This window comes from Fundulus heteroclitus, chromosome 7 (genome assembly GCF_011125445.2).
Source record: "Fundulus heteroclitus isolate FHET01 chromosome 7, MU-UCD_Fhet_4.1, whole genome shotgun sequence".
Taxonomy (NCBI): domain Eukaryota; kingdom Metazoa; phylum Chordata; class Actinopteri; order Cyprinodontiformes; family Fundulidae; genus Fundulus; species Fundulus heteroclitus.
This window is the reverse complement of record NC_046367.1, coordinates 37,398,165-37,424,314: the sequence shown is the minus strand read 5'-3', so window position 1 is coordinate 37,424,314 and position 26,150 is coordinate 37,398,165. Positions and strand designations below refer to the sequence as shown.

The window sequence follows — 26,150 nt, the reverse complement described above, 5'->3', positions numbered from 1 at the left end:
AATATGATTAACATTTGTTGAGCTGTGCATGGTGCAATAATAATTGAAAGGGTTTATACATAATCACTCATCTCGGTAATACATTTTTACCGTAGCATTTTATATAATGTTACTTTCAGTTAAATTCAAAAAGTGGCATAAAGCGAAACTAAAGTTAGGAAATTATCTAAGCCATTATTATATTGTTTCAAATATTTTGAGAGGATTTTAACAGTTACCTTCAGTGAAATGTGTCCGAATCGTAAGAGGCTCTGCTTTTAAATTTTGGTAAAAATTTAACAAATTGTATCTGCTTGAAATCCTCTCTAAAAATGAGAGAAAACTAGTTGTTAGACTAAACTTACAGGTTTAATTCAAACTTTTTATTGCAATGGCATAAATATGGCAGTGTAACGTTGGCTTTCAGTGACACAAAATTCATTAAAATATTTCTCTTTACAGTTTTTTCCAATTTTATCCTGAGTTTCCGTAGCAAGTTTAAGCATAAAAGTCAGGAAACTACGACCACTGGGCATCGCTCTTCTATATAACGCCTGACCACAAATAATCCGGCCATGCACACAGACATTTACAACATACTCATTCTGGTCGCTGTACTCTTATTCTCTTGATGCAGTTTTACCCTTATTTTATAACAAAAATAAAGTCCTCTTTAATCAGTTTAGCTCAATGTATGTAAACAAAAGTTGAAAGGAAAAAAAGAACAAAGAGAGGTAAGAAAAGAAGGCATCCATCCATCCATCCATCTCCCAGAATTCGCAGAAATGTTGAATAGCTTCTGAAGCACTCTTTGCTCCATAAATAATGCATTACATTTGCTGTAGCTCAGCTCTTCACTTGGAGGCATCGAGAAAAGGGGGACCTAAATTACCATTGCTCATTAAGTACACTTAGGGAAAAGTTGCAGTGTTTTTCTGTCGTTCCACGTTTGATCTTGGCTAACTTACAACGGGAAGGAATTAATTAAAAACCCTCCATGGGAGAAACAGGCAGCGATGTAAAACTGCCTCTGAGGGAAGCCTCAATCTCTCTGTGCTATCTTTGCACTCGAGTGTTGGTCGCACATTCAATCTCCTTCTTTATGTTCACATCTGGGTTTGAGGTTTGTCCATCAATCACTTGTCCATGAACATGACTACTACGGAGCTGTATAATAAAAAGCATTTATTGCTGCTGTAAGGGCTGAATCTTTAATAAGAATGGATCATAGGCAAACATTGGCTGTGCTTCATGGCACATTGGTAGAAAATGCTCAAACTTTGCCTTTATTGAAAGAACCTAAACGTAAACTCCTTGTAATCCCGCCATTCCCACTGAGCATTTTGGAGCTGGAAAAATTATTATTGGACTGTCCTAGGCCAGATTCCACCTATATTTGAACTATGTTCTTTAATTGGACATCGGGCTGAGGGCACTGATCAATTATACTCCCTAGACCTCTATTAATGGTGCTAGCTGATTTTACTCTTGTGTATTTTGTTTTCTGTTCTGAAAGAATGCAAGGAGCTTCAGCAGTAACAGGAAGGCCAACTGGATTACTGAAGGTCGGATTAGTTTATCACTTTGAACTTTCGAGCTGATAGGATTGGGAAATGTTTGCAGGCTGCTGTGAGGCTCTTACAGATGGTAAGGACTGTTAACAATTGAGAAAATACAGACTGCCATTAGAGTTAGCAATGCCAGCTACTCTCACTGTGCTGATGGCTCTTCCTTTTTGGGTAATTGACTTTAATGAATTATTACGACACCACCGTGTTTAACGTCCTGGGTGTTGTTCTCTGGGATTGGGATTGTGCCATTTGAACAGTGGGTTACTTCAGCATACATATGCGACGGTGAGAGCCTTCTTACTATGAATAAAATTTCAGCACATTTAAAAATATTTAAAAAAAAAAAAAACAACAACTTATGAGCTCTGTTCTGGCTGGCTTTTCTCTTTTAAAATCCCCACAAAGGACTCTTAATGGCGGAGGCTGCAGGTCTGATTTGCATACGCAGACAGCTTGCAGACGGGGTGCCACAGTAATGTTGCTGTAGAACAAGACTTAATGTCATGTTGCTGTCAAACATGCAGACAGGGGCGCTGCTAAGTCAATTTCACATCATCGCGTAAGCGTGCTGGGAAGCGCTCTCACGCACACAGAGAGATGGGCAATCCAGTTTCGCCTTGTGTCACGGTTCAGCTTGTTTATGAGGGAGCTGCCCAGTCGACCATGAACTTGATGGTTTCAACAGATACGAGTAAAACCTTGCTATGTGGCAAGGTCATATAAGTGTGCGCGCGAAGGAAATTAACCCACAAACCTTGAGCGTTTGATACACAGAGTCTTAGGATAAAGTCACGGTGAGGACGGGCGTGGAGCCGCGAGTCGGGCTGGAGAGCAAAGGCAGCACTTCTGTCAAAGCTATCACCTGACTCATCTGACTGCTTTGGGCGATGTGAGTGCCCCTTATAGATGTGTAAGCTTTATGGTAAACGTGTGAGTGTGATTGATAAAACAGTCTGAGTTCTACCCTACTGCTCTCTTATTAACGATGCACAGTTGTGGAGAAAAAAAAAAAAAGGCAAGCACCGCTGAGGGAAATGGAGGAGAGGTCAGCACGGAGAAGAAATCAAGGCGATCCGACTGATGGAGAAAGAGGGCTGGAGGTGGAAAATACAGGGAAAATGCTAAAATTATACAAAGTAGCATGAGTTGAAATGGAGGTGAAGAGCTTATAACAAAGGGATGGCTTGAAGGAGGCATAGCGCCGTAAGGGGAGCAAGGAAAAATGAGACGATGAGGCCTGAGAACAGAGAGGGTTTGTAAGGACATTAGTGGAAAGTAAAATGTATGATAGTTAAAGGGGAGAAAAAAAAAGGCAGAGTGAAGGCAGATCAGTATAAGGAACGACGATATACTCCCACCAGCCATTTTTCCTTAATCCTTTGTGGGATGGATATTTGAAGGTGCAGGAAACAGACCACCATCATTTTGGTCGATTTTACCATGATAGCATATTTTTAAGCTGCATATCCGTAACGCCAATCTCCCGTTTCTCCTGCGGTGCTCTGCTGGACTGGGATTATGTGACTGTGGTGACAGGGCATTCCTCAAATGACGTCAAATTACTAACTTTACAGCAGCGTGCACGCATCGCGGCCATCTTGAGTTCGTACAGAGCGGTAACGCTTGTATGAACAAAATAGTGAACAGATCTGTCCTGAATATCACCTCAACAGACATAATATGACACAACAACAAAACACGGCTGTGTTAGTATCTGTCGGAGTGACCCGTGATATGATGATCGTTTTTTCTCCATTGATTTTACCTAAATCCCTGCAGCCTCAGTTTCCTGTTCTCAGCTGACAGGCATGGATTCTTGTGTTGCTTTCTGTTGCTGTAGCCCATCTGCTTCAAGCTTTGTTGTGCATTCAGAGACGACATTTGACACAACCTTGGTTGTAACAAGTGATTCTTTGAGACTGTTGTCTTTATAACCAGAGACCAGTACGCCTATCTCCTCTAATCTCTAACATCCACTTTGCCTTTTTTTCCCACAGACAACTGTTGCTCACTAGATACTTTCACTTTTTCAGACCATTCTCGTTAAACCTGACAGATTATTGTGCAAAAACAGAAGAAAATCCCAGTGGATCAACAATATTAAGACCAGCTTGTTTAGCACCAACAACCAGGAGACCTTTAAACTCACACAAATCCCAATTTAATCTCCATTCTGAGGCTAATTTTGAACTGTAACAGGTTGCCTAGCCCATGTCTAGATGTCTAAACAAATGTGTTAACAAGCGATTGAACAATTGTACCCAATAAAGTGGCCAGTGAGTGTATTAAGGATGTATTAATGGAGAAATAAAGTATTTACAAAAAGCAAAGTTGCTAGAGAGATAAAACTGTTGTGCAATTTATGTGAAAAAGAAAAGGGTTGGAAAAGACAAGCTAATAAACTAGGTTATAGAAAATAAAACTCTTAAACCTAGCAGTCTTTTCTGAACCTTAATTAAGGCATCATACACACTTTGATCATATCGCAGAGAAATCCTTGCATCATGGCTGCTTGCAGTAGTTCCTCACAGCACTGGGATGTGTGATATTTCACCACCAGACAAACACTTTGATGTTAATTAGCTCAAGAAAGCCCAACTTCTAACAAAGGTTAAAAATCATTTCTTGCAAATGTAGAAGGTCTACAAACAGCTCGAAGAGTTCAATTATTGATTATTTCATTATTGTTAATTTACCATTGATCATTACGTTTTAAACCTGCAGAGGTTTTAAAAGATGGAAAGTGCACATTAGTCTGAGGTCTACGGAGCATGTCTGTTATAACTTGCATACAAAATTAGATTTCCTCATGTGATAATTATCTCTTTTTGTAAGGGGGGAAAATGCAACAGGAACTGTATCAAATGTGTTATTCTAATATCAAATGTAATTTTGCCAGTCATCTTTTCTGGTGAAACACTGTGATTAGGGTGAACAACAGGGCTCCAGATTGTATTCAATATGTTTAAGGTGACGCCTCTGAGAGCAGCTGATAAAAAAAAATCAAACAAACAATGGGATTCACTGATAACAACACTTTTAAATAAAATCTATGCATTTCAATATTATCAAAAGAGAGTCACAAATGGAAATTGTATGTATAGCATTTGTGCGCGATAGAAATAACGTGTATTCCTGCTGTTATCTATGTTTTATAGGTTTGGCAGCCTTGTTAAATTTAAGCTCTGGTTGCTTCTAAGTTGAGATTTTCTGTTAAGGGGTCAAAATGCTGCAGCAAGAGTTCTGATGAAAATCAACAAGAGGGATCATATTTCTCCAATTTTAGCTTCCCTTCATTGGCTTCCTGTTAAATCAAGAACAGAATCTAACTTATGAAGCCCTTAATAATCAAGCTCCATCATATATCAGAGCTCTGATTACCCCGTATGTTCCTAACAGAGCACTTCACTCTCAGACTGCAGGTCTGCTGGTGGTTCCTAGAGTCTCTAAAAGTAGAATGGGAGGCAGATCCTTTAGCTATCAGGCTCCTCTCCTGTGGAACCAACTCCCAGTTTGGGTCCGTGAGGCAGACACCCTGTCTACTTTTAAGACTAATCTTAAAACTTTCCTTTTTGACAAAGCTTCTAGTTAGAGTGGCTCATGTTACCCTGAGCTACCTCTATAGTTATGCTGCTATAGGCTTAGACTACTGGAGGACATCAGGGTCTATTTCTCTCTCTCTACTGAGTTCTACTGTTCTCCAGTTTTCATTGCTTGTTGTTGTTTCAGCTTTTAACTTTTTGCTCTCTGTCTCTTTTTTTTTTCTTCATAGTAGGTACACTAGGTCTGGCGTTCTGTTAACTGTGACACCATCCAGGAAAGACAGATCACCCGCTACTACCATCTAATGTAGAACAGATTACTAGATCAATGTGTGTTTCTGTGCTTTTTTGTTTCTCTTATTGTGTCTCTGTTCTGTCTTCTGTAACCCCAGTCGGTCGAGGCAGATGACCGTTCATACTGAGCCCGGTTCTGCCGGAGGTTTTTCCTTCCCGTTAATGGGGAGTTTTTCTTTCCACTGTCGCTTCATGCTTGCTCAGTATGGGATTGCTGCAAAGCCATAGACAATGCAGACAACTCTTCCTGTGGCTCTACGGTTCCCCAGGAGTGAATGCTGCTTGTCGGGACTTTGTTGCAATCAACTGGTTTCCTTATATATGACATTTTTGACCAATCTGTATAATCTGACCCAATCTGTACAATATGATTGAACTTGACTTTGTAAAGTGCCTTGAGATGACATGCTTCATAAATTGGTGCGATATAAATAAAATTAAATTGAATTGAATTGAATTCAATGTCAAACGTCAAAAAAAGACTCTGTAGTACCCATAAAAACAACTTTAGGCATGGTTAGCAATAACGATTCATTATTTTATTAGCACCCATTGCTCCTGCTCTGCTGCCTGATTCACAAATGTACAAACACATAAGCTTTGTCTCATGCTCTGCTTTAAAATATGATGTTTTGAGGAGATGCGATTAAGAGTAAACAGTCTAAATATTGTCAAACGGCTCCTAAATTATTCTACCAAGAAACATGGAGAAAATATAATCAGCCTCATACCTAGATGAAATTCTGATTTTTCACTAATTTTTTTTGACAGCCTTTACGTTTTCATTAATGCACTTTAAACTGGAAGTGAGCAGATAGGTTTAACACTTAACAGTAATTTCTGTCATTTTAGTCCCTCAAAGCAAGTCTGCTAAGTTTTCCTGAACTACTGCATGTCCCAAACATTCGGAGACGCTAATTAGCAACGCTGTGTGTCTATAAATCAGGAGCAGCTGTGATGAAATGGAAGCATCACTTGTGGTTTAACCTCACACCACATTGTAATGGTCACAGCAGTGACGATCTGAATTACAAATCGCGACAAGCAAACGTCCACTTGGCTTCTCATATTGATATTTCTGTCTGTTCTTACTGTCTGATCCCAGGGACAGGTCCTGCCATGTCTCGTGAGCGTTGTGTCCAGCTGAGCCGCTTCTGGCTGTGTGCAGGGACCAGCTCACACCCGTGTGCGGATCGGCCGACCAGCCGCACAAACTCTGCTCAAAGTCGCAGACGGCCGACAGGGAAGGAGTTGTGGCTGTGGGGTGAGAAGGAAAGACGGATCATGAATAAACACGCATGAAGAAGGGACGCCCTGAAAGGCAAGTGCCAACAAACAAACACTATTTAAGTGTGCCCTATTTAATAATTTACAAGAGAACTCTCTAACTTATCCACGACGGGTGGGGAGGGGGTTAAAAATCCAAATTCATCAAACTTAATTTTTTTTTCTTTTCTAAAACTCACACATACATATGCTGGTGAAGATTCTCAGTCATCCAAGTCATGGTCATTCCAAAAAAAGGTAAAAAAACAAAGCAACTGGACTTGTTTTCCGTAGTTGAAGAAGTTTCGCTTCCTCTCCAGGAAGCAAATTTTTTTTTGAATTGAGAAAGCTTCCTGGAGAGGAAGCGAAACTTCTTCAACTATGGAAAACTAGTCCAGTTGCTTTGTTTTTTTTTTACCTTTTTTTGGAATCACACATACATAAATTATCTGTTTTATTCAACTGAAAAATATTTATAAAAGAACAGGCAAAAAAAATATCTATGTAGTTTTCGGTTGGTTTTTAATGATAATGCATATTTCTTAATGGCCACGGGGAGCGAGTGTAAAAACATAAAGTAAAAAGAAGCTGATTGGCCATGTGATAAAACAACAAAAGAAGAAAGCAAAGCCAGTAGTTCCCTCAAATTAATTAAGCTACTACACCTACCTACCTACCTAAACAACAATAAAAGGACGGGTAAATGACAGAAGAGAGCAATAATGTACACTAAAGAGAACATGTGAGGGCATAATTGTATCAGGGATTACTGAGGTAACAAAACCAGAATAAAAACAGGCAATAAAGGAAAGAGTGAATGCCAAAAAAAGTATAAAGGACAATAAGAGGGATTGATGGGTGGAAGATCAGATGACAAGATATTCTACGTAAACGGCTACTGCAGTAGATAAACTCCAGTGAGTTGACAGTCAGCTGACCTACAGCTGTGAAATCGTACAGCAGTACGAGTCTATGCGCACGAGGAGGTTAAGATCCTCTGGCTGCGGGAGTTTATTTCCCCCTGAAACAGAGCTTCCTGTGGGACTCTGAATGTAACAGACTTCAGAGCCCAGAGGCCCTGCGGTGCACAGTGACATCATGACTGTGACCTTAAGAGAGTAAGTGATTTCATATGAGTGGATGTTATACAGTAAATCAAAGAAATCTGTCAAAGTGGTGAAGCTACGAGGAAAATTTGTGCGTTTACCTGATCTCATCGCCGGCGTTGTCTGTTCCAGTCTGGGAGTGGTGGGGGTCACCGTGTTGGGCAGGGTGGTGATTTCTGTCAGGAAATAATATGATAGAAACGTGAAATTATGGGCCTGAGAAGGAAAGAACGAGGAATGATTTCAAAACCAAGCTTACAGTGCTTATTTTATCTGATTTTGCTTCTTTTCCGCACACGTTTCACACGAAACAAGTTGTAAGGGGTAGACTTAGACTTGGACTTAAACAACTTTATTTATCATTTTGTATGCACAAAGTGCGTACAGAATGAAATTTCGTGTGCATACAGCTTGAAAAATCACAGTACATTGCAGTAAATTTCAGGATAAAGATGCAGCAGCGATTTATGTAAACAATTGAATGTAAACAATGTAAACAATGCAGGGGAAATAGACAGTGTGCGATTCTCGGTGTCCAGGTGAGTCTAAGCAAATACAAAAGTACCTTTTTAAATGTCGAGCACATTTATTAATGAGAAAATACATTTCCAAGCCAGCCTATATGAAAGCATGATTGTTCCCCACCTAAAAACATGAAATACACGCGATCAGCCACAACATTTTAGTTTAATTTCTCAAGCCAAACCCAAGCTTGGTACTGATTAAACCTGTAGACTCAAAAAATCCCATATAAAGAACCTATGGGACAACAAGAAGTTGGCTAAAAGAAACAAAGCGTAACACATTAGGTACCAATCTTAACACAATAGACACCAAACAGGCTCACGAATATCTATTAGTCTGAAAAAGAAAAAAAGGTTACAAAGCCATTTCTGAGCCTTTGAGACTCCAGCAGTAGCTGACAGCCAATATCTAAAAACATGGCAGTGGCCAAGCTTCCCATGAGTGGACAGCCAGCCAAAATTACCCCAAGAGTACCCTAATTCATCCAGGAGGTCACAGAAGAACACATAAAGCACTGTAGACATCCTTTGCCTCGCTAAAAATGTGTGTTTATGATTCAAGGATTAGAGAGAGAGAGTGGGCTAAAATAGGAGCTTTCCAAGGCCAAAAACAACAGAAATGTCAGTTTCAGATTTGCCAACAAATAAAGACAAAACCATGTTTACCAAGACTTTAGATCCCTTCCTCAGGACCTAGACGATTAGTCTTAAGTGATGGAACCATACATTTTGTTCTCTACCAAAAAATCCTGGATGACAATGCCTTGAAGCCTTGAGCTGAATGCAACAGCTCAACGGTCCAAAGCACACCAGCAAAACCACCTCTAAATGCCTAAAAAAAATAAAAAAAAATAAAGGTTTTGAAGTGGCCTAGTCAAAGTATAGACTTGAATGCAATTAAGAAGCTGTGGAATGAGCTTAAACAGGCTGTTCAAGCGATGTGGCTGAACTAAAACTATTCAAAAGCGGCATGAAATGTCTCCACAGAGATGTAAAATACTCAATAGGTGTTATTTGTCGCCAAGGGTGGAATAACTAGTTATTAGGCTTTCAGGAGCCGGTTGTTTTATTAGAGTTTTTTCACTTAATATTTTGAATAGGTTTTTCCTCTGAATAATCTATATTATCATAAAAAAACATTTTTGAATTGACACAGGTGTTAAAATTAGTTTGATGATCTGATACATGAAGGAGTTATAAAGTAGGAGTTATAACTCCCCCTTTATAAAAGGTGTAAAAAGGTGGAAATACACGTAACCACAGCGGTATGAGTTTTGTCTGTGTGACCCTGCAAACCTCTGGTCCTAATAAACCTTTTTTTTTATGCTGGAGCGTCTCTCTCTCCCTCTCTCCCACACACATGAACTCACACCACGGAGAACGTTAGAGACTTTGTATTGACGTAATGGAACAGAAGGTTTTCTGGCTTGTGCGGCACAAACACCAGAAACCTCTCACCAAATTAGTCTCCAAAGCTGCTCCTGTCTTTCACGTCTTTTCACATCTCCCCTCCACTCCTCTAACTTTCTGCTGAGCACACCCAATCTGTCTCGACTGTCAGTATATACTGTAAATATGACTCCTGTTCAGCTCCGCTTCACAAAACTTCCACCAACACTCCAGGAAAACTGCTCCTTCTGCACACATAAACACCGATTTTATCTAACACATGCGCGCACACACACAGGATGAAGGTTTTTTTTTTTTTGCCTCCCTGCCATCAAACTATAGGAGAGAAATCCTATCTAAGTGTTGTTTCTGTTTTACCACAGCTGCAATTTTCTTCTTTATAACTCCTTCTCTCGCTCTCCTTCTGCCACCTCTCCTTGAATTATATTTTGATTTCCACACTCTCCTTTGCTTTCATATGCCCACAAATCTCCTTCTCTTGTGTTTCTTCTTTCTCTCCTTTCAGCGATCCCCCTTTTTTCTTTCTGAACCTTTCATTGTCGCTTTGTATGGCACGCCTCAGTTTTTTTTTTTTTTTTTTATTTCTTTTTCCACAGATTTTGACTGCCAGCTCAGTAAATCTATGACTGCTGTTTATTTACCTCTTGGTGCAGGTTTCATAAAAGCTTTGAGTTTGCTGCTTGTGTGTTTTAAACTTCGGGAAATAATGTACATATCAGGCATGCCAGAAGTCTGCAGAAGTCTAATATACAGAGCCTTGCAAAGTAACTATACCCCTTGATCCCCTTTAATATTTTGCACGTTACGGATAAAACACAAAGTAGTACATCATTGTGATTTGGCAGAATGAGGAAAATCAGTTTACATTTTTTTTAAATATATAAATCTGAAAGATGTGTTGTGCATTTGTGATAAGTGCGGTAAGTGAATATGTTGAAGAGGAACATTTTGTTGAAACCTGCCGAAAGGTTTTTACCCAATTTTTTTTTTTTTTTTTTTTTTGCAAAATAGTGAAATTGGACGGCGAGCATTTCTGAAAATCTTTTAACAAATTTTCTGTTGTATTTAGGTCTTGAGTCATTCTGTCACATGAATATTGTTTGATACAGACACCTGCGGCTATATCCCTCAGCATGATGCTGCCACCACTGTACGTTACTATGAAGATGGCACGTTCAACTTCTTGCCTCTCTTCCATAAAGGTGACATTTGTAGAGAGCTTTACCAATAGCTGTCTTGTCAACAGATAGAATAAAATAGAGCTCTGTGACATGTTTAAAGCCTGGTATATTGTTTTATAACCTAAGTCTGCCTCAAGATTGTCCACAACGTCCTGATTGTGTCTCTTAACTAATGTTTTCTGAAAACATCCTGCTAATTAGAAGGCATTTTATTTCCATGGATGTCAGGGTATCTGAGTAAAAGGTGACAAAAACAAATGTATGCTTTTCACATATTCGATTTTTAAAAAAACATAATTTAACTTCACATCTATCCTCTACTTTGTTTTAGGCTATCGTAGTGGTGGTCAGCTCGAGATGTTCTGCATGTTCTAGATGTTCGCCTGAATCAAATGAAGGGTTCATTGTGGGTCTGCTGGACAACTTGATGATTTACCAAGAAACTAATTCAGCAGCCACTCCTGGTCTGTCAATGCAATATCAATAAAACAGAGGGAAATGTGAAAGTGCATGAGTTCAAGGGCTATCGATGCTGTATCAAGGCACTTTCTACTCTTTAATAACTTTTAAGGGTGCTGTAAATTGTGTATATTTTCCAAACCAGGCGGAAATCACGAATATGTGGTTGCTCACTTATTTACTCACAACAGATTCAGAGAATTTCACAGGATAGGCAGTTTAAGGATTTGGTCTGTAATTTTTTTTAGATCTCTTTCTTTTGATAAGCTGGGAAATTAGGCTGCTTAAATTGTTTTCAGAGAAAACTTTCTCCTGCATTGTTTACATTTAAATTGTTTTACTTTTAAATCACTGCTGCACCTTATACTGTATTTTAAATCTACTGTAATTTACAAGCTGTATTTTTGCACAAATGTCAATTCTGCACATACAAATGGTTTTAAAAATACTCACCTGTACACTGTGACGTCTCCTGCATTATCTACATTTAAATTGTTTACTTTTAAATCACTGCTGCACCTTATACTGTAACTTAATTTTTCTGCAATTTACAAGCTGTATGGAACGAAATTTCATTCTGTACGCACTCTGTGCATACAAAATGACAAATAAAGTTGTCTAAGTCTAAGTCTAAGAAAGAGTACGCAGAATCTGCTCACTAATTAGCAGATTTCTGAAGACAGTTTGTTGCATTGGATTTTATTTAGGGCTATCAGAGTAAATGGAGCTGAATGCCAACGCATGCCACACTTTTCAGATTTTACTTAAATTTGAAAGAAACATTTTTTTCTGCCACCTTACTGTAATACAAAAGCTCACATTGGATTCGATTTAATGAATAGCGTGACAGAATGTGAAAAGGTTCAAGTGACACAATTATAAAACACTACTACAAAGATAAAAATAAAATGTATCTTAAAACTGCAGAGTGGTTCATAGCTGCTGACATGAAGCTGTTTTAATCTTTGCCCTTTGCTTGCTGTAATTAGCCCCTCCATAGGAGACAGGAAGACTAAGGAAAAGGAAGCATGACCCACTTCACCTCGTAGAACCATTTTCCTAATTAGTGACCGCATACAGCTTCCGGAAGGATCCTGTATCCGCTTCAATCTTTCTTTCACCTGTCAAATCCAGTGTTGAACTCTGTCTCTCCGGCCCGCCCCTTTTGCTTCCTCTATTCCTCATTGGCTCCATCGTCTATTACCCCTTGTCCTCTTTCTATCCATCAGCATCCTCTCTGTGCTGAACTCTAAAGGTCAGCCTAGTCATTTTAATAAGTAACTTTAACATTTTCCATCATTAGTATGGGAGATATTAGTTACAGTGCCTCTCAAAAGTATTCACCCACCTTGTGAATTTTCAGTTAAAATATGTTGTATAAGAGTTTGCACCATTGCATTTACAGAACATGCCTACAGCTTTGATCTTGATGCCGTGTTGCCTCTTGAGTTCTGGTGCAGCAACCTCTGGGGCCTTTTCAGGAAAGGTGTCTTTATACAGACAGATGGTGTTAACCTTTGATTGCACACAGGTAGACCTTGTTTCACTATTTTACGTATCATTATGTGACTTTTGCAGGTAGCTGGTTGCGCCAGAAGCTTTTTAGGGTCTTCACAGCAACAGAGTTGGATAAATATGCGTATGTCAATTTTGAGGTAATTTTCCTTTTAGATGCATCCTTTTCTCCTTTCACTTCAACAACATACACATAAAACTAGATAAAAAAAATATTTAAATACAGGCTGGAAATCAACTAAACAGGACAGAGCCAAAAGCGGTAAATACTTTTGCAAGGCACTGTATTTCTTTTTTTCTGCACTGCATGTTTTTCTGAAGTTTTTGCCAGGATTTAATTATTGATGAACAAGAAATAAACAACACATTTTTAAATGGGTCAATGTGACCAGTTACAGCAATGGGGCTTTAGCGTTTGTCTCTCTTGTGTAAAAAAAACAAACAAACACACACTGAACCCTCAGCAACAGAAAGTGTCACAGGCACACTGGTTTATTGTAAAGCTGCTGACTGAGCAGGGTGAAACGGAAACAGAAAAATCTGTTCAATTATGGAAAGAGCTCTGGGTGTAAATCAACCTGTGTCAGCCTAAATAACGACTGGTGGCGCATTGAGTGAATGCCTGTGTGCGGGGTAGATGGACAACGTTCTTGCTTCTCAATTACTTGCAACATGCTTATATTTGCCTAATGCATACCCAACCATAATTACATTATTGGTTGCTGCAGGTCTAAAACACTTCCCTGATTTTTGTGTTAATCAGCAGCAGTGGACAGCTTACCACACCACACCCTTAGTTGTCTCACCAGTTTAGGCCACATTAATGTATGTCTAAGCATGAAACAATGAAATGAAGAAGTTTTGTAAGTTCCTTTTTCCTTCGAAATATGAAAGGATATTCAAAAGTGCTGAATGTTTTCACATTTTTTACGTCCCACATTATTTAAATGCATGGTTTGGTGCTGACAAAATAGCTCCATAGACTTCCTATTCGACAGTTCCTTTAACAAGTTTTCATATCATAAATATCAAATTTGGTGCAATGCAATTTTCAATTTAGTTAATTGTATTTGTATAGTGCCAGTTCACAACACAGGTCAACTCAAGGCACCTTATAAAATTATATATAAAAAAAAAAAATCCTTGTGGGATTATACCCCAGTGAATACATGTACTTAAACAAATGATTGGTCATCTCTAGATTTTTGAGCATGAGCTCATGCCGCAGCAATAAAGTATTATTTTAGTTTTTTACGCATTTTTACCCAGAGAGGGCAATAAATGCTACCCTAAATGTCTTAATGTCCTAAATGTCTGTGTAAGATTAGAGCAAGTTACATCAGACACGCAGTTAAAACTTTGTGCCACATTTGAAACCACACAAAGGCAAAAAAAAAACTTTAGTTTTCAGAGACAGGAAACTTGGAAAATAGTGAGAACATTTATAGTAATGGGACTACCAAGAGAGAGCAGAGCAGTTAAGTATTACATTAAATGTGAAGTGATGGTGGAAAACTTGAGTGTTTTTCTGGATGGAAATCAGGGTGGTAGTCTGAATGGCAAATCAGACTGCTGCACCTAAAAAGTAGATCTGCAGGTTGGATTTGTATGTGACTTGAAGTGCCAGACATAATCATGACTCCCGATGAGTGGGTGAGAAAATGAGTTCTTTATGGGGCATTTTTTTTTAAACGCTAATTGCCTAAGTACCTTATTGTACAGCAAGAAACCACCGAGAAACCGAAGCTACACTGGACCACAAGATGTAGTGTTTGGTTGCAAGCAGAGTTTCTTTATCTAACCTAATAATAAGCATGTGACAGTGGCTCAAAATGCAACAATAATGAAGCTTTAAGTGTCGCTAAAGGCAAAAAGCCACGAGCCTGACAGCAGAGACGCTAAAAGTGAGAATGCTGTTTATGTCAGGAAACGACCGGCAGTGAATCGCTAATTAGCTCACAAAGTCTGTGATTGTAATTGTAGCCTTAAGTGTCAGGAGATGAGAGTTGATAAAAACGAGGCTTCTGGCAATGAATGGCTAAGAACATCATCTAAGCTACAAAGGAAAAGAGCTTAAGATTGAAAAAAAAAAAAAAAAGTGAGTTAAGTATGTCGTCAGTGTCTCTGGCGAAGAGAACGACAGTCTTTCCACCACAATAATAATTATTTAGAGTAACAGAATGCCTCAAAGGTCCTCATCAAACTTATTTTGATATTCTACATGTTAAAAAGGAATATTTTTGTGAATCCCTGAAAAATCTTTGACTGTGAGAGAAAACGTACGACAATTGAGGCAATTTAGCTGGAATCAAATTGTTTATATTTCAATCTAGTTTCAGGGAAACAAAAAAAAAGCATAAAACAGGAATAATACCTGCAGCTTTAAAATAATAAATAACATAACTGAAGCTTTTCCTAATAAAGCATTTCAGAGAATCATTTGATGCTGTAAATCACACATCATTGAAACACAAACTCATTAGTACTAGCCTTTCTTAACATGTTGGTCGGCTTAATATCAGTGCAGGCAGGAAGATGTTTCCTAAAACACATTAATGTAGCTAATGGTGTCCCTTATGAACTGCTCTTAGGACCCCTCACTTTAAATCTACACATTAATAATGTGGACAGGTACGTCCCCACTTAAAATGTTCACTTTACGCTGATGATGTAGTTAGTTCTGCATCACAACAAAACTGGCTCTCAGTCAGCTGATAGAATATTATACTTTTCATTACTTAAATCCTGCTATAAATTCTGAGAAAACTTTATTGTTGTTTTTAAATTCAAAATCATTAGCTTACCGCCTTTCAGTGTACAGATTGAGAAAGTGTTTCAGTAAATTTATTTGGGCTTTTTTCTTCATAATTCTTTTTCTTTCATGACTTTTTGTTTTTGTTTAAAAATTGAGACCTGTTAGTCTATTAAAAATAGTCCAAAAACATTTATCTCTGTCTTGAATTATGGTGATGCTGTTTACAACCCTGTTCATTATTAGTTTGAAAAAATAATATACATTGTCTGTCATGTAGTTGGGTTGGATATTATATCTGGTCTATTCAGAGAGTGTGCCTCTTGTATAAAGTTGCTTTGGGCCATCTGTGTCCTTTGGACCTAAATTTACCAGAAAGGTTAAAGTGTCTTCTCATTGTGATTCCAGTTCATTCAGAGTCAGGGAAAAAAATGCATTTTATTATTTTCCCAATACCTAAAACTTTTATTCTCAGACATCTGTTTGGTCAAATAAAGCCTTAAATACTTTTTGTAAGAGATCTGAGACCATGTTATATTTTTACCTGTTGGTCAAAAATAGCATAGCATGATATTTTTATTCTTCCAAATCCTTTAAATTTTCTAAAATAATTTAGAAAGTCTGTCCCTGAGACTTCTGGACAAACAGCAGTCCATCGTCAGCATAGATGCTCACTTTTCAGGCTTTGTTCAGCTATGTTGGGCCAATTCTATCATCCCAAAGGTATATCCCTTCAATTTATTTGTTTTTTTCCCTTATTACATTACTTGTAAATCTTACAAAATTACTGAAGTGCTTTTTAAGCACACACAGATCCATAAGCTGAAAGCTGGATATATCTGGAGATAGCTGAATAACTTGATAACCAGCATCGTAGTACCTGCTGTATCTGAAGAATGGCTTTAAGTTTTGTTTAGCCAGCTACACATAAAAAGTTCAGCTTTGTTTAACTTTTTTCACAGTACACCTTGATTTTTAGGCATAAAAGTTGATCAAAAAAGTCTCCATGATTCATTTATATAATGTCCTCTCCAAATCAGGGAAAGACCCATTAAAACATATGTGATGATTTTTTTAATGCCAGATTAAAGAACCATGAATGACCGCATTAAGGGATGGAAAATAAAGGGAAAAATAGGCAGATATCTGGGAAATTCCATAAAGGCAATGCAACTCGAAGGGAAATATTTATTTTGGGTCAGTGTGATCTTCTTTGCACACAGACATGTATAAACAGAGGCAACCACAATGAACCTTAGCCCAACTCTAAGTGCTTCCATGTGTGGTATCACACGAGAGAAAGAGAAGCAGCAGATCTACTGGACCGTCTTGAATTAAATCGTTGTTGTTAAAAGTTTTAAAAGCCTATCTGCTCAGGCTGGATTAAATGTTATCAACGCAGGACCAGAACATCCTGAAACACGCTGCTTTGTCACTTGAGGAAAACAAATCTAAACAGGGAGCAGTGAACAGCTCACCTCTTCTGTCACTCTGCTAGAATAGTGCGTTATAACAAGGATCTTTAATTAGCTTTCTTTGTTTCTGATTTGGTTCAATGTATAAGGACTGTAAAATCTAGTGCTTCCAGGATTTTTCTTCATCTTTTAAAGGAAAAACAATTTATGATTAACTATTGAATTAACTTACTGGAACATCTGCACAGTGAGAGTCTGGCAGCAGTGATGCATGCCTTTAACTAGCAGCTATTCTTTTTCAGTGTAGAAAGATGGAAGCCTGTTAACCTTTACCTAGACACACATTAAAAAATAACTTTCTTTGAGATCTTTGTCCATGTCTTTTGTCAGCAGACTATAACACACCTTAAAACCTTTTAAACATTTTTGCTTTTACAGAGTTGCTCTTTTCTGATAATACATTAATAAAATACCATACATGACGCTCTAACGGGACTGAGAAGCTCCTTTAGAGAGGAGCACAAAGGAGCGCTAACATAGATCTTTTCTCCCAGCAGCTGTTAGACTGAGAACCAGCCCTGCTCCATACAAACCAAATAAAAAAAAAACACTACAACACGCCCTGACAGTATATCATTTCAGTCTATGTGCAATATTCATCTGACCACAGTTACTGGACAAGATGAACATTTACGCAGTTTTGCTTAACATAGACTATTTTTACACAATACTAAATATACGATTTACGATGGTACTCTTTATTTTACATCTGTATAGCAGAGATGTGGACTTTGACTTTATGACTTGACTCGAGTCACAGATATCATGACTTGGGACTTGACCTGGTTATATTAGAAAAGCCTTGTGAATACTAATGACTTGCGTGACTTGACTTGGTCTTTACTTGAAATGACTTGATGTTCTCACTGAAAGCCAAATTTGGGAAAGGGAACCTTTCCCAGCGGCCAACAAGTAAAAGGTTGGCTACAGCTTGAACAAATTGCCGTTCCATTGCAGGGCTGAAAGCCTTCAAGAAACAAGCTAAATAGATTTATAGAAAGGATTTTTTTCAGATGCTTTGTAACATTTGGAGAAAAATCAGGGAGGAGTGGTGGCCTAGTGGTTAGAGGATTGAGCTTGTGTCCAGGAGGTTGTCGGTTTAATTCCCACAGACTGGCACTCTGGATCCCTGAGCAAGACCCTTAACGCCAGATTGCACCCAGGGAGCCGTACTTTGACAGCCTACTGCTCCCCAAGAGATTGTTTAAATGCAGAGAACAAGTTTCATTGGAATATATATTGCAATGACAGTAAAGATGGTTCTAATTATTATAAGTTTTTGTGTGTAGTGTTTCAGTGATAGCCTAATATGACTTGTTAGTGACTTTAAATTTAAACCCTAGGACTCCTGATTTGTGACTTAACTCGAGACTTGACTATAAAAACTTGAGACTTACTTGTGACTTGGGAAGGAATGACCAGATCCCACCTCTGCTGTATAGTTCATACTTTATATTTTTTGCTATTATTGTTTTTAATGTGTGTCTGCTCCATGTTTTCATTGGGAACAATCAGCAACGTACTTTGCTGCTGATTGTCTGTGAACTGGAGCTGTCTGCTTGGGGACATTTTGCAATGACCACGTCTCGTTTTGTACCAGCACTGAGGGACATTTTGTACCTGATTTAACAGCTGATTTGAAGCAATTTTATTTATTCTATTCTTAGTCTTTTGTGAGAAAATGTGTAAATAAATAAAATCTACCAGCAGGTTGTTATTTATGCACATATGTGCTAAAAGGCCTCTCTTGTAAATGAGAAGTTGTGTCTCAATGAGGCTGTCTGTATAAATAATGGTTTAATAATAAGGTTTTTGGACTGTGGGAAGAAGACAGAGTACCCAGAGAGAACCTACACAGGGAGAACATGCAAACTCCACAAAGAAAGACCCCACAGTGGGATTCAAACCTAAGACTTTCTTGCTGCCAGGCTGTCTGTTCTACCAGCTGTGCCTCTGTGCTGCCCTCAACTGGAAAAAATATACAAAATACAACAAACTACTATACAATTACTGTCATAAACTCTTGAAAACAATTTCTCTGAACTTTGGCTGCTCGTTCACTTATTTTTCTTGTACTTGAGCATCTATACAATAATCGTGTTTTCTTCGTAAAGCCACTAAACATTCTGGATTATTTAGCTGAATCAATGGCAAACAGTAAATATAAAAGCAGTAAAAGGGCATACAATTGATTATCATCTAGGGAATGAAAAATCTCTTTGCAGCATTATTTATACGCTATAAATATTTTTAGGGATGTCCATTTCTTTTTAGATAAACACTGCACAGTATGCTTATGCAGCTTAAAGAACAACACAAAACAAAGGAATGAAAAAGAAGCCAAAGTTACCCAAGAAAACCTTAAGAAACTTTTGGAAAACCTGAAACTATTTAATTCAGTGCTTCCGCTTAGACTATTTTCCATCACTATAATAAACTTTCATTTGCTTTGTTTAATACCTGCACTTGTTGTGCTTTTCCAGAAACTTTGCTTTCTTTTTTTTAAAGCTAAGCGAGACAAAAGGGGGGGGGGGGAAACCAGAGGACTAACTTAGGTGGAGCGTAACTGAGGAAACAACCCACCGATCACATGAGACCATCTGAACTGGAGCCACAGCTCACATGTGATAGTAATCAGCAGAGCTGGACCTGACACTCACCGCTGCATGCACAAACACACATACGCACACATACAGTTGGCAGGGGTGATTATGACGGGCTGGGAAACACAGAACAACTCCAGAATGTTCTCAAACTATGTGGAGCACGTCCATAAAGCTGCAGTAGAGACAAGCGTTTTTCTGGACTAACTCTGTTCAACAACAACAACGAAAAGTAAGAACAAGCTGTTCTTGAGGTGCAGCACTAATCCCGAGTTTTTGGCACCCCTGATAAATGTGTTTTGAAAAAAAAAAAAAAAAACTTTGTAATAAATGGTTGTTATGGAGAGTTGGAGACTCCCAAGATGCCACTATTTACTGCAGTTCTCCAACATTTACAGATTGTTCTGGCAGCAGCACATAATCCAGCACCTTGTAAATAAGGGAAAGTAGCCAATAAGTTTATTAAAAGTTTGACAAATGTACCTGATAAGTCCCAGAAACTAGAAGGCAAGTTCTGCAAAGTATCTTTTAAGCCCCAGACAGTAGCCAAAAGGTTTTAGGAAGGAATCTGCTAGGTTCAGGAAAGTACCGGCTAAGGTCTGGGAAAGCATCAGCAATAGTTCTGGAACGTAAAGATTAAATGTTTGGAAAATCCTCTGTGATTTCCAGAAGTAACTAACTCTAAGTTCATGTCAATGTGTGGTTTCTTTTTGTTAAAAATTGTGTTTTTCTTTACTTTGAAGTATTGCTTGAGCTCGAAATATGGGCAAGATAGAGCAGTCAAGCTTTTTTCTTCTAGCCATTGCCTGACACACGAGGATCAAAAATCACACATACGCCTTCCTTCAAGGACATGTTCGCTTATATTTCCAATTTTAAAAGGAAACCAGGAGAAATAGGACTGCTTTATGCTGTTTTTTATATCTCAGGGAAACAAGAAGTCATGGAAAACTAGTTAAGTTACTAGATATTAAAGATTCTAAACAGTCTCATTTGCCAAAATGCTTCAATCATATTTATTTTCAGCAATGTGTTGAGGATGCCAATAATTGTGACACATCTTTACCAGAGGTACCCAGTCATGAGGAGGCAGCTGTATTTACAGAAACTTCATATGACCGTCTCACTGCCTTATTATACGATTTTTCACTTGGGAGTCATCAGACAAAAAGCCATCAGCTCTGAGTCATGCAAGCTAATAACGGCGTAACTGCAGAGCTCCTTTTGCCACATCATTGTGGTTTTCTTGGAAGAAACAGGCAAAAAAGACACGCAGTTTCTCCGAATCGGGCTGGCAGCATCCGAAATTTCCATGATTCTAGGAGCAGCAGCGGCAAATGAATGAAAACAAAACTGCGTTTAGGTTAAATGATGCAGGATGGGAGGCGCTTTCACTCTCTGTCTGAACCTGTTGCGGTCTCTCAGCCACTTTCCCCAGTAACTCCACTCACCACACTATAGCTGTGAATGGAGATGAGAAGCGAAGCAGGTATTGACACAACTAAGAGCTAACCTTTATGCCAAACAGGTGCGAATGTGTATTTGTGTATACATCTGTGCCTTCCTGCACGCCTGCCAACAGCTAGGTGTGTGGTGAAAGAGACGCGGGCGCAGCAGATGTTCTGATAGCTCATTCTTTTAAAAACGTGATGGGAACTGGCAGCTCGTAAGCTTTCGGTTCACATCCGATAGTTGAGGTTACAGCACCTAAATTACACGTTGCCTCCGTAGCTAGCGCGGATGATTGGAAATGAGCAGTAATCTTTTGGCTTTTGTTTCTGTGTTTGCACCGAAGGTTTTTGCACAGTAATGAGATGCTAAACTACATTTCATTGTGTGTCCCCGAAGAACCTATGAATCTGTTCTTTCTTTGTTTGTATTGGATTTTTGGAAATGGGATTGTCTCGCTCATGTGAGGAAATTGTTAGGTCAGTGCACTTGATTGTAGAAAATGAAAACAATACAAGGGTGGTAATGGAAAAGCAATTTCTTTGCCCGTAAATTTGAATAGTAAATAAAGTAAACAACATGAGTAACTACTCTGCTCGGTTTTTAGAGTAGATCAGGAATTTGGGAGAATAAATTGTTTCTTATTTGTGCCAAAGTCAAGCTGGAAGCAAACCGATTTCTTCACAATCTTTACAATGATAGGAGTCCTACACTGGGAGTCTCACATAATTCCTATTTCCATTTGTATATGTCAAGAAAATAAAACAAATTGCTAATCATAATGGTATGATTTAAGGGGAAAGGGAGCTTACATGAACTCATGAATGCCACATTAATTTGCTATATACATATACGCCCTTAAATGTTTGATTAAACGTCCATTAGTACGCTTAATGACCACTCTTCCTTTTAAACATACAAGAGATGAGCTAAAAGATGTTGAATTTCTAATGGGACTCATTCAGTTTCATAATCTCCATTTTTTAACTCGCTTTGTGCAATACATTATCACCACTGACAGCTAAACAGCATGATGCTGCCATTGCCTTGTTAGACAGCTGGCACAGTGCTCCAAGTCTCATCTCGACTCCTCCAAACATATTTATTGTCATTTAGCCCAAAGAGATGAACTTTTCACTCATCTGGCCCTAAAATCTTTTAACTCTCAGCGAATGAGAAGAAGAAAGAAAAATTCAAAATGCATGAGTGAAAATATGAAATACAAGACTTTCATATTCCCGAGGAGTGTATGTAAACTTCTGACCTGAGCTGCATCAAATGTGGGAAGAGCAACAAATTGCAGGGAGACCGAACGTTGTTGAACTCTGCGTATCTCTTCCAATCTGCAGCCCAGTCTGTGTGTGTGAGCGAAGTCGTAGGAGAAGCCCACTCAAGCCCGCTAGAGTTGAACGTCTCTGCATTTTTCACAAGCCGGTTGTTTTCTGTACACAGCTGAGCTCGGCGGACTGAGGACGATGTGCTGCTAAATATTTCATCTTCTAGAACAGGATAAACGCAAACAGGAAGAAAACAGGTCCCTCTGTCGTCAGTTCTAGCTCGGGGGAAATGATTGAGACTTCATAAGTGACGACTTTTTCCATCATCTGAAACAGATGGTGAGCGCCGAAGTGAAGATGTGGACTTATCTCACTGTGTGGCTTTATTTATAGGTTGGTAGCAGGAGCAGTTGCTATGGTGTTCAAGTGAAGTGGGAATGAACCGTTATCATGTCTAATGCACAGATTACATCCAGAGGGCGAACATCTGGCAAGCAGACACAGACAGCCAGACCAGACCAGCAGACAATCACTGCAGCCACGTAGCAGTAAAGATGTTGATCTTTGCAGCAATGGCAGCTGATTGCTTGTGATTTGCATCAGATGCAATAATAAACAAGGCTTATGGACAAAATAAAAAGGAAGTTTGACTTTGTGCATTTGTATTAAAGTATAGTGTTTATGTAAAAAAACAAACTCTTTTTCATTATTGTTTAAAGTGTGCTTATGTGTTTCTGCACATTATGGAAGACTAATTAAGGATTTTATTTACTAGAAATGAATATAAATGAGTGTTAGGTGTAATAACAAAAACTATTATAGCTAAACACGGATTCGATTTGTTTTAATTGCCTACATAATCGGGCTGCTTGGATCTTCTTAATCGACAAAAAAGATAAAATTCTGTCTTTAATAAAATTAAAACATCTCTGAAAGTTTAAAAAAAAAAATGATTTATAGGTTTTTCACTCACTTGAAATGTTGTTATATTATCATTGACAAACCTTCATAGAGTCCCAGTCCCATTTATTGGCACCCCTGATAAAGATGTGTAAAAAGCCTTAAAATTAATTTACCTTTTATTCAAGTTGCATAATTTTATGCTAAATTTTTTTTGTTGCAAAATTCTACATTTAATTATAATAAATGTGTTCTGTTGGGAAAGATAAATTACATGTCAAGCAAACTTTTGTTTTAATTAAAGTTCAAAATTCCCTTAAAATAAATGTAACTGAAGACTTTTCTTAAGTAACGTTAGCTGATAAGAGTCTATAAATTAGCAATCTATGACTCTTTCCTTGTAAATATGATTTGAAACAAACATATTTCATGATCAGGATGGTACCTACATATCAACTAGTTGTTCAGGAATAATATTAGAAAAGTTAATTCTGGGTTCTTTACAAACATAAACATGGAGTTCGCTAAACCTTATTGGAAATTTTCTTGGCAATAAAAACTCCAGGTGGATTTGATGTGATAAAGAAGATAAAATGTTGAAAAAAAAAAGACAGTGGATGATCTGTGATGGTGTGGGCCATCAGGGACTTTTTTAGAGTGGATTTTTTTAACAAAGACAATCTGTCGCTTCATGCATGCTCAGTATGAGGGATTGCTGCAAAGCCATCAACAATGCAGACGACTGTCCACTGTGGCTCTACGCTCTTTCAGGAGGAGTGAATGCTGCTTGGAGAGACTTGATGCAGTCTGCTGGCTTTCCTTAAATAAGAAACTTTTTGACCAATCTGTCTGGATGATTTGATTTAATTTGACTTTGTAAAATGCCTTGAGATGACGTGTGTTTTGAATTGGCACTATATTAATAAAATGGAATTAATAAGTTCAAAAACATAGGGAAAGGCAATGCTATGCCTTTCCTACAAAAGGAGATTATACTAAAAAGTGTTGCCAGTAATTTTTTGTGTCAATAATAATTTTCTGCTGAGTAAAGGTGCTCAAATAAAAGCTGTAATTTTCAAATAGTGTTTGTGTAAAATCATGTTGAGATGATAAAATATGCATTTTGTTTTAAAGCTTTTTGCACATCTTCATCTGGGGTGCCAATTAAGATGGCCAACAGCGTATCATCGTAATAAAAAGAGTATTCTCCCGTTTTCCCAGTGTCCCCATCAGAAGCAGCCCACTGGTTGGGCCTGACACATCTGGGATATGCCGCTCCCTCCGGGCATTTTCTCCCACCCCACACGCGCACACAAGTTCAGAAACACACAACTGTATCCATCAGCTGTAGCCAGCAGCTCCATTCATGTCTTCTGGGTGTAGGTAAGTGTCGTTTCCTGTTCATGTCTTCACCTGTCACACGCCGCAGCGGGACAACAGTAGTAAGATCAGATGGCACCAAAAACAGGGGGTGGGCCATAACAGCAGTATTTCTGAGTCATAATGGAGAACAAGTTAAGCTCTGATTATTTATAAAACCAGAACACTGAGGGAAAAAAAAATTCCACAAATTTTCTATCTATTGTCTCTGGTTCATTTGCTCAAGAATTTATGCAGCACATTGTTATTGTGCAAGCCAGGCCATAAATGTAGGAGCATTGGTACAATGGCTTGCTTTATTTCTTAAAATGATTGCACAGCAGGGAAAAGAAATGCTTGCCACAGCTAAAGTGGTCCATAGAGCAATGGTGCATTATAATAAATTGTACTTTCACAGCTCAGTAAAGTAACATGTAGATTGATGGCGCACATTCATCACCGTGCTAAATTACCTCTCCTTCCACACTAATCCTAAAGCAGAAGAATATTTCAAGCTAAGTAAGAAAAATCCTGATTTTTGGTTTTAACAGAACTGATTATGGACCGAATACCATAGCTCAGCAACTATACTGCACCTAATCCATTGCTACACTCTGGAAACATGTTGCTAACTGAATGAGCTGTGAGGACAATGTATTACACAGCTGTCCACTATGAGTTAAAGTCCTCTGACCTAGACGATTTAATCCCTGGCCAGACATGCTGTAAAGCCTCCTATGGAGCAAGATTATTAACTTTAACCTCTAATATATATATATATATATAATATATATATATATATATATATATATATATATATATATACTATATATATATATATATATATATATATATATATATATATATATATATATAATAGAGAGATACATATATAGCTAGACAGACAGATAGATAGATAGATAGATAGATAGATAGATAGATAGATAGATAGATAGATAGATAGATAGATAGATAGACAGACAGACAGACAGACAAATGACTGATACTTTACTAAAAGTTACCTTTTACACCATAGGAGGTGAAAATAAATGTTTTCAAAATTCAGACTGTTGTGCTTATATTGGAAATTCTCAAATTTCCAATTCGCAAAGATTAGAAACAACGACACACCCTGCTTGATACACAGGATAAAGTATACCCAACAGGTACAAATGACCTAAATATTCTCATCAGGTTGTTTCAGCACAGATTTTAAAGATGACAGTCGTTCTTATATAGAAGGGGTGTCCAAAGTGTGGCCCGGGGGCCATTTACAGCCCTTGGAGGGACTTTGTGTGGCCCCTGAGTTCAAGAATGATGCCAATGTGGCCTGACTGCACAGGGGATTGATGCAGATGGTCACTGGTTAAAAACTAAAAATCTTTTAGGGCAAGACTTTTTACCGCAAAATAAAATGTAAAAGCTAAACAAAAAAGGTATTTTTGCTGTTTGCTTTCATTTTAATTTAATGGTAAAATTTACCTAAAA

At 38.1% G+C, this 26,150-nt stretch overlaps 1 protein-coding gene across 2 annotated transcripts in view; it reads right to left on the bottom strand.

Annotated features, from left to right (window-relative positions):
- Positions 1-26,150, bottom strand: part of LOC105940119 (neuropilin-2) — a 138,184-nt gene that overhangs the window by 22,841 nt on the left and 89,193 nt on the right. For both annotated transcript variants that reach the window (XM_012882581.3, XM_012882580.3), the window contains exons 12-13: positions 7,860-7,934; positions 6,479-6,643 (exon numbers count right to left, since the gene is read on the bottom strand). In XM_012882581.3, the coding sequence (XP_012738035.2) occupies positions 6,479-6,643; positions 7,860-7,934 (240 nt within the window). The remainder of the gene's footprint in view (positions 1-6,478; positions 6,644-7,859; positions 7,935-26,150) is intronic.